Consider the following 12,441-nt stretch of genomic DNA (forward strand, 5'->3'; position numbering starts at 1 on the left):
ATCGCTTGAAGAGTTCAAGCTCCACTTGTGAAGAAGACTAAAGCAGGATATTATTCAAAATAAGGGTTGCTGTGGCAGAATTCGCCGTAGAACGGGGATAATAATAAGATCACAACAACTTGAATAGTCTCAGAAGCGCTTCCGACCCCACTGTGTTTCCCTTCCTCATTGACCCTTACTTTCGCCGTTACTGCTCGTCGTATTCAACGATGAGTACAATGTCTGACTCTCAGCGGCAGAGTCTTTCACATCCATTTCTTTCTCATCTCATCGCTCTCCTGTCGGCTTATGAACTATGTCCCATGTCAACACCATCTCCGCAATATAATGGGCCCGCAGATTGGCAAACAGACACTATCCTCCGCTCTCTAGGGGCGGTTGCACGTAGAATGTACACTGCGGAGGAGACTCTGGCTTCAATCAAAGCTTCGGAGTGTTGGCAGACAAATGGGCCAGAGACAAAGAAAAGACGCAGTGTAGGCGACACTCCCATGTCCTCATCTTCATCTTCTCAGAAAGAGACCAACCCATCTTCTTCCCTCATGCAGTCCAGCACCAATATCAATACTTTTGCCACATCTTCCAGTTCACCAGGATCAACTTCTTGTTTTCAGAACAACTCCTCAAACCTCACACCTACTATAGAATCGGTTGATGTCGACATGCAGGACGCCGATAGCACGAATGGTGTAGCCAATATCGATCGCACACCAGTCAACAAACCACACTCCGCTCGTGCAGGTTCGATGTCCTTATCATTCGACGGACTTCCAAGTCATATTGATGCCGCGACACTCCTTCGGTCATTCTCAAGCGGAAGCTCAAGCTCGGCACCTCCCACATCGCACATCGAACACATGGCTTGCCCAACATGCGGCAAGGCTATTACCGACACTTTGATGATAAGCCGAATTAATAGCAGCAGCTTTGATGGCTCCCCCGGCGGATCTCCTCTCGTCATCCCTCCTGGTCCTCTTGCTGCTGCGGCATTCGAAAGCGGCATGAGCGCCGTCGAAGAACTAAGGTTACTCAAGGCTCAGGTTCAAGATGTCGCTCGTGTGTGCAATGCCGTGGCCAGGGGTGACTTGTCCCAGAAAATTACGGTTCCTGTGCAGGGTGTGGTCATGGTTCAATTGAAGGACGTCATAAACACTATGGTATTCGTCCAGAATCTTATCGTAAAATCTTACTCATGCATATCATCGTCAGGTCGACAAATTGGGACAGTTTGCCAAAGAAGTCACTCGTGTCAGTCAAGAAGTCGGTACAGAAGGGTAAAGTGACCGCTAACCCAGATCTTATACGATTTGCTCAGTCTTCCGTAGTAAACTCGGTGGACAAGCTCTCGTGTTGGATGTCGAAGGTACTTGGCGGGAATTGACTGGCGTCGTCAATAAATTAGCTGCCAATTTGACCAGTCAAGTCCGAAGCATCGCCAAGGTCACTAAAGCTGTCGCCCAGGGGGATTTGTCGAAACAGATTGATGTCGATGCTCGTGGCGAAATCCTCGATTTGAAGAATACCGTAAACGGAATGGTCATCCAGCTCCGTGCATTAGCCGCCGAAGTCACCCGGGTCACGTTAGAAGTCGGCTCTCAAGGCAAGTTGGGCGGTCAAGCGCACGTACCAGATGTTCAAGGTGTTTGGTTCGAGTTGGTTCGCAATGTATGCCCCTTGCTGTATCTTATCGGCAGTGGCCTAATCTGCCTCTTAAGGTTAATCGGATGTGTTCAAGCTTGACGGACCAAGTGCGGTCTATTGCCAATGTTACAACAGCTGTTGCTAGGGGTGACTTGACACAGAAGATTGAGATCCAGGTCGAAGGCGAGATGTCAACATTGAAGGGCACTGTCAACTCCATGGTGGACCAGCTAAGCGCCTTCGCATCCGAAGTTACTCGTGTCGCGCTTGAAGTCGGTACGCAAGGTATATTGGGTGGTCAGGCTCGCGTAGAAGGTGTGCAAGGTACCTGGGCTGACTTGACACGCAATGTGAACGTGAGTTATATAAACAGTGTTCTTGTCTCGTGGATGTCGCTGATATGATGTGGCACAGAAAATGGCTAGCAATTTGACTGACCAAGTACGATCGATCTCGGAGGTCACAAAAGCTGTCGCCTTGGGCGATCTAAGCAAAGTCGTCAACGTCGATGTGCAGGGAGAAATGCTAGATTTGAAGATGACTGTCAATTCTATGGTTGCCCAATTGTCTACGCTCGCCAATGAAGTCACTCGTGTGTCTTTGGAAGTAGGTACGGAAGGTATCTTGGGTGGGCAAGCGTATGTTCCCGACGTGCAGGGCATGTGGAAGGTAGGATGTATCGATGCGAAATGACATTAATTCTGACGTTCACCACAGGTTCTTACAGATAACGTCAACCTCATGGCCATGAATTTGACCAATCAGGTGCGGTCGATTGCAGAAGTGACAAAGGCTGTTGCTGGTGGCGACTTGACGAAGAAGATTGAGGTCGACGTGCGTGGCGAGATCAAGGAATTGAAGGAAACTGTCAACGGCATGACCGAGAGCTTGAGTCTCTTCGCCGATGAAGTCACTCGTGTCGCAAGAGAAGTCGGCACGGAAGGACGATTGGGAGGTCAGGCTCGCGTCACTAACGTCGGTGGTACATGGAAGGTGAGTACGTTGCACAGGCTTGTGAATCAATACTTATCTCAAGTAGGACTTGACGGACAACGTGAACGTCATGGCTGCTAACGTAGGTCCGTTCCATCTTTGACGCCCCTAACGCTGATTGTTCGGCGTTGTAGTTGACCTTGCAAGTCCGAACCATTGCTGTTGCAACCGTGAGTGTTGCTTACCCTGACCCAGTCCTTATGTTGAGTTTGTCATCAGACTGCTGTCGCACGCGGAGACTTGACTCAACAAATTACTGGTGTCTCTGTGTCCGGAGAGATGCTAAGCCTAGTCAACACTATCAACGACATGATTGCTCAATTGGCAATCTTCGCCAAGGAAGTCAAGAAGGTCGCATTCGAAGTCGGTACAGAGGGTAAATTAGGTGTCCAGGCTGAGGTGGGCAACGTCCAGGGTATCTGGCAAGAAATCACGTAAGTAAGGAACATGATCCGTGGAAATGGGTGTTGACATCGCTGTAGGATGTCCGTCAACACTATGGCCGGTAACCTGACCACGCAAGTGCGTGGTTTTGCCCAGATCTCGGCAGCTGCTATGGACGGAGATTTCACTCGCTTCATCACTGTTGAGGCTAGCGGAGAGATGGACTCTTTGAAAACACAGATCAATCAAATGGTATTCAATCTACGTGACAGTATCCAGAAAAATACCGCTGCGAGGGAGGCAGCTGAGCTGGCGAACAGAAGTAAATCTGAATTCCTCGCGAATATGTCGCACGAAATTAGGTAATGTTGTTCTTACTTCTCATCTCGACATTCTGTGCTCAATGTCTCATAGGACGCCCATGAACGGAATTATTGGCATGACGGAGCTTACTCTTGACTCTGATTTGAACCGATCGCAACGAGAGAGTCTGCTCTTAGTGCACTCGTTGGCTCGCTCGCTACTTCTCATTATCGATGATATATTGGATATCTCGAAGAGTGAGAGTTTTTTCCCGATGTCAATGCATTAATCTGATTACATATTCTACAGTCGAGGCTGGTCGAATGACCATGGAAGCTGTCTCATACTCCCTCCGTCAAACAGTTTTCGGCATACTCAAAACCCTTGTCGTCCGCGCCTCTCAAAACAACCTCGATCTTACATATGATGTCGACCCGGACATTCCTGATCAACTCATCGGTGACTCGCTACGACTTCGTCAAGTCATTACGAACTTGGTGGGTAACGCTATCAAGTTCACACCGTCTAAGGTCTCCCGCAAAGGCCACGTTGCACTTAGCACAAGGTTACTGGCGCTGGATGACTCGAGTGTGACACTAGAGTTCTGCGTCACCGATACGGGGATCGGCATTGCCAAAGATAAATTAAATCTCATTTTCGACACGTTCTGTCAGGCAGATGGTTCGACAACGAGAGTGAGTCTATGTCTCAATTTGTCGCAAGTAGCTGATCATCCCATAGGAGTATGGGGGAACCGGTCTAGGCCTCTCCATCTCCAAGCGCCTCGTTAACCTCATGCAAGGCAACATGTGGGTCGAGAGCGAGGTCTCGAAGGGAAGCAAGTTCTTCTTCACGATCACATCGCAGATTTCCCAAAGTACGCTGGAGACCACACTGCAAAAGATGCAACCATTCCACAGGCGTGCTATTTTGTTTGTTGACACCCTCAACGACACCACTGGAGTTGTCCAAAGGATCCAGGAGCTCGGGCTGAGGCCATATGTTATTCATGATGTCAGTGAAGTGGCTGATAAAGAACGCTGTCCGCATATCGACACTATCGTCGTGGACTCGTTGAGCATGGTACGTTATTTAAGTCCCATATAAGCTCATGCTTACCTCATGTCTTCATCATAGACCGAGAGTATCAGGGAATATGAGCATCTTCGCTATATTCCCATTGTATTATTAGCGCCTTCGATGCCACGTCTGAATCGTGAGTATGCGAGGATGTGCTCTGGTGATATGGGGTTGACAGTAGTAGTTAAATGGTGCTTGGACAACAGCATCAGCTCGCAGGTTACGACTCCAGTCACAGCTCAAGATCTTGCCTCCGCGCTTATTTCCGCTCTGGAATCGAATACTGTCTCACCTGTCTCGGCACCAAATGATGTTGTCTTTGACATCCTGCTTGCCGAGGATAATATGGTTAACCAGAAACTAGCAGTCAAGATTCTGGAGAAGTATGGCCACACAGTCGAGATCGCAGAGAATGGAAGTCTAGCTGTCGAAGCTTTCAAAGCACGGGTGCAAGTGAGCAAGCCATTTGACATTATCTTGGTGAGTCATTTTTACTCGATAACTCACCCACAATAATGATATCTCCCCAAGATGGATGTATCGATGCCTTTCATGGGAGGAATGGAGGCCACTGAGCTCATCCGAGCGTATGAGATGCATAAAGGACTCCTACGGATTCCTATCATCGCCCTCACTGCTCACGCTAGTACGTTAAAATCTCGAGGCTTAGGGATGGGGTACTTGCTGATTTTCTTTTTCAGTGATTGGTGATCGCGAGCGATGCCTGCAGGCAGGTATGGACGACCACATCACCAGTATGTACCTCATTTACCCATGCCTCCAAGTCTCACGGATACTTGTTTTGCAGAGCCTCTTCGTCGCGGAGATCTATTGAATTCGATCAACAAGCTTGCAGGGGAGCGCGCACAATTAGCCACGCAGCATCACCTCCTCCACAGACCACCTGCCCTCATGGCACCATGACTGATGTTTTTTTGTGTCATTTCATTGTTTCAGGTTTTGTATACCCTTGTATGATGTGGATTCCAGTCGATGCTTCTACTGACGTTTACGGCTTTCCAACGCTACCCCTGTCAGATTAATCTGTACGATAGCATGTTCGTGGCACTCAGAATCATTGTGTAATCTCATGTATTTGGATTGGTTCATTATATATGCAATTGTCTTACTCCCAATCTGTCTGTTTAGGTTTGATTCTTATTATTTGTGCCTTGTCGACCGAAACCTTGTAAAGGTACCGATACCCACTTTAGCCAAGAATGACGCAACAAACAAATGTATTTAAACTTTGACCAGTCTCCTAGTAGGAGACTAAAGTAAAGGTCTGCTTTCAACTTTCAACTTTTAATGTGTAACGACGAAAGCATTCGGCAAGACTAGCATGAAGTTGCTTCATCTGATACACACATTAATCCCCTTCTCTCGCCATCGTTCCACTGTTGCAGACAACTTGACGCCAACAGAAGTTACAGAACCTGCAGCCTATATCTATCGGCTGCCAGTGGAACTTCTACAACGAGTCTTCCTGTTCATAGTTAACGACACGTTAGGCTGTCCCATTATCGACAACACATCAAAATATATCACCATTTCGCTCGATGTTACTAGCCCTCCCCTAGTAGTACTTGCCAGGGTGTGCCATTTTTGGCGAGTCGTTGCATATTCAACGCCAGGAGTCTGGTCACGCATTCAGATCGTGCTCCCTGAAAAAGCTAAACCGTTGAAACCATTTCTTCCATATTTCATTCAGTGTTGGCGTTGAGAACCTTGGAGTGCCATCATTCAATTATCAGGAGATTCAATGCACCAAAGCTTTCCCGCTTATACATCGATGGTACTTTTCTCGGACCGTTCCAGTCGGACAGCCCACCCTTACCGGTCTCCGCGCCCCCATTACTTGCAAAGATCTACGTCACATCCATATTCTGGCCGCTTCCGCGGTTGCTATCTGCTCCACTATAGCCAGTTTCCCTAATCTGGAGACCATCATGGTTGATGAACTTAAATCCTGCGGTTATGTTCCTACCCCTCTAAATGATTTGGTGATGCTCAAATCGATGACCATCCCCCTCTGCTCCGTCTTCCCAGATGACCACCGGCAAGAGCTTATCAAAATATTCGCCGTACTTCATCTTCCCATGTTGCGGAAATTGACTCTGTTGGGGTCGTCGGAGAAACTACAAGTTGATTGGCTTTTGGCGATGCTAGGAGTTGCATCTTTCCAGGTGCCGGTGGTAGAATTTAACATACCGCCGGACATGGTTCCGTCTGCAACACCGCTGAACAACACCTGATGTGGAAAATATTGTACCGTTACTTTCATTTGTGGGAGAGGTTATTTTATGTGGGTAAGTGCTCTGCCATCTCGCCTCACGCACTTCACCATGTGAACTATACAGTATCGGAATTAGCTACGACAGGGAAAACCAAAGGCGCATTTATCGACGTAATATATGAAGTAATAAATCCTGTCGTGTCGGATGCGAATATGTGGACCACAGATTATACGCCTACGTCTCGAGAGGCGCCCACGGGAGGGGAGACAACTCATCTAATCACGATTCTTTGTTGACTTATAGAACTATGTATTTTAAAACTTTCAAGTTCGAGGCAGTGTACAAGGGGTATTTGAGCTATATATCACGTATCTGCCAGACCATGACATAACCAGGGAAATAAACAGGTACGCATTGCAAACCTTGTATTCAATTTGTCTTAGCATCGGACGATCCTCTTCGAGGCTAATTCTTCCTGTTTCAGCGATACCAACGAGCAACCGTGCCATAGCGGCGAATAATTTTACTAGTTAAATTGTTCGATAACAGTAGGTGTACTTATGCAGTGTTAAGAAAGGAGAGTGTGGTTATACTGATCATCTGTCAAGGAAAGGTTCGCCCTAAGGTTGGCACTCATGTTCAGAGTATGATGATACCGCAAGCAATGGAAACGACCAGGCCAAGTGCCCCAATAGCCTTCATGCTCATAGCATCACCAGTTTTGGTAACGAAGGGGCTGCTGCCACTACTACTACTACTACCAGTAGCAGTAGAGCTCTTCGCAGCAGATGTCGAAGTAGAAGTCTGTCCACTGGCAAGCTGTAAATATGAAACACCGTCAGGGCACCATAAAATTGAACCCGTGAAACCATCAACGAACGGTAAGAGATCCACCGCAAGCTTCGTTCCAGCCGTCGATGGCGGAATCAGCATCCGTCGAGGCAGATGGTTCAGCCGTAACAAGGCAATCCATGCATGTTTGAAGCTGGGTTCCAATGGACGACCCGCAAATGCAAGATAGACTGTTGTCGCAGTCCTGGGGTACGTCTAAGTGATGTCAAAAGCTTGAGTTATCTGGCGTACTCACACTTATCGTATTGATGACTTGGCACGTGCTTTGGCATTGAGAAGGGAGGTCGCTCGTATTTACCTGACGGACAGCGAGGGCATTGGAATAAACGTTGCGCGCGACAGGAGGGGCTGGATGCGAAAGAGACGTGTTAGTTGACTAATAGATATCAGCCTAAGTTGATCGAAATTTACCTTGCGCGACAGCGACAAGAACCTGCAAGAGGAGGGGGGCAATTTGGACCATTGGTATCAAGTCGTGGTACTGGCAGCTTCGTGCAGAGCTAAGAAAAAAGGATGGTCTAGGAACAACAAGGCAACTAGAACGTGAGGTGTCTTTTAGCAAATTTTGGGAGCTGAGATGAACCAATTTCGACGTTCCCGTCTATGATCAGACAGCGGTATCCAGGACAAGTGCGAGAGGCTAGAGGGTTGAGTCGCGTCACGACCGATGACTCGACGCACTCTGCACTGCCAACTTGACAAAATTTTTACAATTGATCAGTGATTGATTGGCCCTGGTGTAAATTTGCGTTGCCGTGTGCCTTAGAGCTCTTGTTCAACTTGAAGCTTGAAGCTTCAAAGGCTTCTATGTCCAGCTATAGCGGAAGCCTAGTTGTGGCAGTGCAAGACTCAAAGGGTGAATTTGGCATCGTCATCGGCTCGGCACTCATCGGATTGTGGTTGGTCATGCATATGGCCAGTCGATGCCAGTTGGACAGTATAAATCATACGAAGCGGTGGCAATGATTGACAAGGAGACTCAGGACCAGGTACAACCATTTAGTACTGTCGGCTAACGCCGTGTGAGGTGGATGCTGACTCTCGGCGGGCGCCCGTTCCCGTCGATCGCCCCGTTCTTCGTAACGTTTGTCTTGACAATATCATGGTATACCGTGACTATACCCAGCTGCAGGGTGATTTTGATATTTTATGGCGAACCGTGGTTTGATCAGAGTGTATGCTCTTGAGTTGTATTGATCATCGGCAACCGGAAAGCGTTTCCACGACAAACGTTTTAACCCTCTCCCACTACTGAATAGTAGGCCTTGTAGAGGACAGTCTCACGCTCCCACTATGCGAACGCCCGACACCAAGTTGCTTCAAGTTTTAGCAAACAATCATTGTACACCGAAATTTTGATACCATGAAACTGATGCCAGTGACCGGTGATCACGTTAGGAACTGGACCGACCTGGACCATGCGGAGCCGGAGCATCGTGAGTATAAGTCAGATGAACCTCCAGGTTGCGAAGGATGGCGCACTCGACCAAAGAGCTAATTCTTATCCAAAGCACACGCGGAGGGCTATAATAGGTCTTCCAATAATATTCCGCATTCGTCAGCATTCTCGTTATCATGGTCGGTGTGCGACCTGTGTCTGATGCTCCCAATCACCCATGTCTGCCGGGATTAACGTTACCGAGGAGCAGCCTTTGCTGTCCAACTCCAAGCAGTCAAGTTATCATGATAACCCCCCAGACAGCTCAAGTCGCACTCAGGACGAAGAGGCACTTCCCTTGACAAACGAAACGAGTGACTCTTTGAAAGAGCCATGGACCGGGAAGCGAATAACTGTCTATGGTGTTCTGACATTGTTAGGAGTGTTTATATTGGCCACATTCATCAAAGGCTTCATTGACGCTGATGATGTGAATGTAAGTCGTGGTCTGCTTGTATATCTATTTTCTTTCTCATGTTCGTCGTTGTTAGTTCGACTTTGGAAAAGCGTTCAAGAGTGCGCTAGGGGGAGGGTTAAGTGGTGCTGCAGGTAAGTAAATTCATTCATTGGAACATCTATGTCACAATTTTGATGTCATGGCAGCCATGGTGTTGCAGGTTTTGGCGCTCATGGTATGATGCTTATACCGAATATCTCCGATTTCCGCTGAAAATCATGTAGCCTCTGCGCACCATCATGAATTACCAATACAGATACGGCACAACAACGACGCAGGCTACCAAGATTTTATACGCTGATGGCGGTTGGACACGTTATTACCAAGGCCTCACTGCAGCTCTGGTTCAAGGGCCAGTATCCCGTTTTGGCGACACCGCTGCCAATGTAGGCATTCTCGCCCTCCTTCAAAGTAATTCATACATGAAGACCTTGCCTACGCTTGTAAAAACATTGTTCGCAAGTGTTGCTGCGGCTTGTTTCCGCATGACATTGACCCCGGTTGACACGATCAAGACGACTATGCAGACGCAGGGTAAGGAAGGCATCGCACTACTGAGGGCCAGGGTATATCTTCACATATATCGTATCTGCTTGTTCTGATGTTCTCTTAGGTTAAGAAGTACGGCATTGGCAGCTTGTGGTATGGTGCTCTCGCGACCGCCGCTGCCACATTCGTCGGTCACTACCCAGTAAGCACTTTAATCTGGGACATGCATTCTTTACTCATTCTTTACCCAGTGGTTCGGGACGTACAACTATCTCAACGCAGTCCTCCCACTTCCAGTGACTATACTGCAGAAACTCCTCCGTTCTGCTGTAATTGGCTTTGCAGCTTCCGTCGCCTCTGACACCATCTCTAACTCTCTTCGCGTGCTAAAGACCTACCGACAAGTCAATGCTACCCCAATTGGATATGCCGATGCTGCCCGCGCCGTCATCGCAGCAGACGGCCTCAAGGGTCTGTTCGGGCGAGGACTTAAAACCCGTATCTTGGCCAACGGCCTCCAAGGAATCATGTTTTCAGTGCTGTGGAAGTTATTCTTGGATATGTGAGTTATTCGTGCGCATGTCTTCATGATCTAGTCCTGAGTATTCTCATCATGTCCAGGTGGAATGACAAGACAAATTAAACAAGTTCGGGTGTAATGCATATGAGGAAGGGATTGTACATCACTGTTACCCCGAATACCAGGTCACTCCGTTACCTTCTCGTCGTTCTTGATCTTGCCAAGAGTTTGATCCTATGATATCTTGATACATAGAACATAGCATACTCTTGGATTTCAAAGGAATGTATGATATTTGGCGTTTATCTTGCACAAGAGACAGTTTGACTCGTTCGGAACTGATCGATGATCATGCACATGGACCATCAACGTGTTTGTTTGAACAGATCCACGGTGCGACGAGTAAACCAATAATCCTTTTATTAGAGTGCTCTCACTCGTGGTATACCATCTAGTGCTGCCGCGGTCCGGTCCAGAACCACGGTTCGAACCGGACTTTTGGTCCGGTTCTCTGTGGTTCGGTCCGTGGTTCTCTCACCAGCCAGAACCGGACCGAAAATCGGTTCTCGGTTCTAGGTCATCCAGAACGGTTCGGTTTTGGTTTGGGACACCCGAACCGTTCCGAACCGCCGACTTTGCCATCATTTACTTCAATGTCGTCGTCGTCTGATCGATCGATCTTTGGGATTTGCACTACCTTCAACTTCGACCCTTCGACTTCGACCAGAATTTGTATTATCAGGCTGCCTTTAGCCTTTTTCAAGGTGAGTACTAACTAATTCAACTCTGAAGCGTCTAATCAACTGACATATGTTTAACTCATCTTCCTAGGCTGCTATGATCCTCCACAGGCTTTTTGCTGTGACTGATCTCCTAGGAGACCAGTATTCTGTGGTGCACAGATGTGTTCTCCCTGCCCTGTGTACAAAACAAGGTCATGACGATGAAACTGTGAGTTGTCTCCCTGAAAATGTCAGACTCCTGTGCTCTCAATGCTAATGGCACCCTCAAGGACACGTCCGAGATCATGTTCTACAATGATCCTGAAGACGATGTGCCCCTGCCACTAGTCCCATCAAATGGCCCTGACGACAATGTGCCCTCAACGGAACCCAAGAAAATGCCTTCTCAGTTCTACTCAAGACCGGACATATGCCAGCAACCGTCACTGCAGGCTCTTGGCGCTCTGGCCACCCTTCAAAGCCCTCAGCTTGCATCCGTGATGCTGACAATGTTGCTTCATCCTCAGGCACAAGGAAGCGTGCACACACATCATCTAGTGCTACAGAGCACCCAGCATCTAAAAAAGTCGCTATGCGATCATATCACCTTTGGACTCTGATGATGAAGATACGGCTGATGAAGATCTCCCTTCGGCTGCTCCTGATCCAGGAGAATCATCATCTGATGAGCTGATCCCCCAGCTTGATGATGATGATGACGAGGCTGAGTCAAACTGCGAGTCAAACTGTATGTCATATCTTCATCATTGTCTTCCTTCACTGACACTTGCATTTAGGTCTCAAAAAGCGATCATACAGCAGACATCTGGACTATATTCACTCATATCCCTGAGGGATGGGTCTGTATGCTGTGCAAGTAAGTTTTCATTTGTTTTTAATTTAAATTCAATTTTGATTTTGGATAAGGGACACTGGTGAACCAGCACACAAGCATATGTTTCACGGAGGCACCTCAACACTATGAATGCATGTTGTTTGCCACAGATGCACCCATTTTCAAGTGTACAAGGCGTGTTGCGATGCTGCGGGCATCACCATGCATTCTCGTGCAATCCCACCTGGCAAAGACCTCACTGCAATGCAACAAATTCTTGATCACAATCTTGTTTCAAAACCTGCTGTATTCACAAAGGATGGGTTATTGGAGTACATAATGGAGCTTATCGTGACAGAAGATGAGGTGCGTTTTTTAATTTTGTTATTTGCATTGCTGTTTAATGACATTATGGCAGGCAATCCAGTTGATAAACTGGCTTTCTGACATTTGCTGTTGTACACCCATTCAACTCTATCCAAGAAAGATA

At 47.7% G+C, this 12,441-nt stretch overlaps 5 protein-coding genes across 5 annotated transcripts; 4 read left to right on the plus strand and 1 right to left on the minus strand.

Moving 5' to 3' along the window:
* Window positions 1–85: 85 nt before the first annotated feature.
* On the plus strand, window positions 86–5,653 carry F5891DRAFT_1046398 (uncharacterized protein). The gene is given in 19 exon segments (XM_041362292.1): window positions 86–476; window positions 549–1,157; window positions 1,210–1,274; window positions 1,326–1,665; window positions 1,716–1,997; window positions 2,056–2,310; window positions 2,359–2,634; window positions 2,681–2,716; window positions 2,769–2,804; window positions 2,854–3,068; window positions 3,117–3,380; window positions 3,433–3,578; window positions 3,631–4,016; window positions 4,063–4,404; window positions 4,459–4,881; window positions 4,933–5,047; window positions 5,103–5,156; window positions 5,210–5,598; window positions 5,609–5,653. The coding sequence occupies 18 exon segments, from the start codon at window positions 210–212 to the stop codon at window positions 5,323–5,325; spliced, it is 4,227 nt and encodes a 1,408-aa protein (XP_041223423.1). The 5' UTR covers window positions 86–209; the 3' UTR covers window positions 5,326–5,598; window positions 5,609–5,653.
* A 4-nt stretch (window positions 5,654–5,657) lies between these two features.
* Window positions 5,658–6,237, plus strand: F5891DRAFT_508149 (uncharacterized protein). Its single transcript, XM_041372072.1, has one exon. The coding sequence runs from the start codon at window positions 5,744–5,746 to the stop codon at window positions 6,122–6,124; it is 381 nt and encodes a 126-aa protein (XP_041223424.1). The 5' UTR covers window positions 5,658–5,743; the 3' UTR covers window positions 6,125–6,237.
* An 867-nt stretch (window positions 6,238–7,104) lies between these two features.
* F5891DRAFT_1046419 (uncharacterized protein) lies at window positions 7,105–8,446 on the minus strand. Its single transcript, XM_041362293.1, has 4 exons — window positions 7,902–8,446; window positions 7,726–7,838; window positions 7,519–7,674; window positions 7,105–7,457 (listed from the first exon to the last, which is right to left on the minus strand). Exons 1-4 carry the CDS (start codon window positions 7,951–7,953, stop codon window positions 7,278–7,280), a joined length of 501 nt encoding a protein of 166 aa, XP_041223425.1. The 5' UTR covers window positions 7,954–8,446; the 3' UTR covers window positions 7,105–7,277.
* A 273-nt stretch (window positions 8,447–8,719) lies between these two features.
* F5891DRAFT_1046421 (mitochondrial carrier) lies at window positions 8,720–10,827 on the plus strand. The gene is made up of 7 exons (XM_041362294.1): window positions 8,720–9,364; window positions 9,420–9,477; window positions 9,532–9,560; window positions 9,610–9,951; window positions 9,999–10,076; window positions 10,126–10,436; window positions 10,496–10,827. Exons 1-7 carry the CDS (start codon window positions 9,107–9,109, stop codon window positions 10,515–10,517), a joined length of 1,098 nt encoding a protein of 365 aa, XP_041223426.1. The 5' UTR covers window positions 8,720–9,106; the 3' UTR covers window positions 10,518–10,827.
* Window positions 10,828–11,047: 220 nt separating this feature from the next.
* Window positions 11,048–11,969, plus strand: F5891DRAFT_1191475 (uncharacterized protein; the record flags this gene model as incomplete). The annotated part of the gene is made up of 6 exons (XM_041367458.1): window positions 11,048–11,158; window positions 11,226–11,345; window positions 11,407–11,490; window positions 11,538–11,673; window positions 11,745–11,864; window positions 11,914–11,969. The coding sequence occupies 6 exons, from the start codon at window positions 11,048–11,050 to the stop codon at window positions 11,967–11,969; spliced, it is 627 nt and encodes a 208-aa protein (XP_041223427.1).
* Window positions 11,970–12,441: the final 472 nt, after the last annotated feature.

The sequence above is a fragment of the Suillus fuscotomentosus genome (assembly GCF_016647785.1).
Source record: "Suillus fuscotomentosus strain FC203 chromosome Unknown F5891scaffold_43, whole genome shotgun sequence".
NCBI classification, from domain to species: Eukaryota; Fungi; Basidiomycota; class Agaricomycetes; order Boletales; family Suillaceae; genus Suillus; species Suillus fuscotomentosus.

Bases quoted from the DNA above. Each gene is read 5' to 3' on its own strand.
- F5891DRAFT_508149 (XM_041372072.1), top strand. From the start codon at position 5,744: ATGAAGTTGCTTCATCTGATACACACATTAATCCCCTTCTCTCGCCAT.
- F5891DRAFT_1046398 (XM_041362292.1), top strand. From the start codon at position 210: ATGAGTACAATGTCTGACTCTCAGCGGCAGAGTCTTTCACATCCATTT. The intron at 2,311-2,358 runs GTAGGATGTATC...CGTTCACCACAG, and splicing joins ACGTGCAGGGCATGTGGAAG to GTTCTTACAGATAACGTCAA. The intron at 5,157-5,209 runs GTATGTACCTCA...CTTGTTTTGCAG, and splicing joins TATGGACGACCACATCACCA to AGCCTCTTCGTCGCGGAGAT.
- F5891DRAFT_1046421 (XM_041362294.1), top strand. From the start codon at position 9,107: ATGTCTGCCGGGATTAACGTTACCGAGGAGCAGCCTTTGCTGTCCAAC. The intron at 9,952-9,998 runs GTATATCTTCAC...ATGTTCTCTTAG, and splicing joins TCGCACTACTGAGGGCCAGG to GTTAAGAAGTACGGCATTGG. The intron at 10,077-10,125 runs GTAAGCACTTTA...TTCTTTACCCAG, and splicing joins CATTCGTCGGTCACTACCCA to TGGTTCGGGACGTACAACTA.
- F5891DRAFT_1046419 (XM_041362293.1), bottom strand. From the start codon at position 7,953: ATGGTCCAAATTGCCCCCCTCCTCTTGCAGGTTCTTGTCGCTGTCGCG. The intron at 7,675-7,725 runs GTGAGTACGCCA...GACGTACCCCAG, and splicing joins AAGTCATCAATACGATAAGT to GACTGCGACAACAGTCTATC. The intron at 7,458-7,518 runs GTTCGTTGATGG...TCATATTTACAG, and splicing joins CTTGCGGTGGATCTCTTACC to CTTGCCAGTGGACAGACTTC.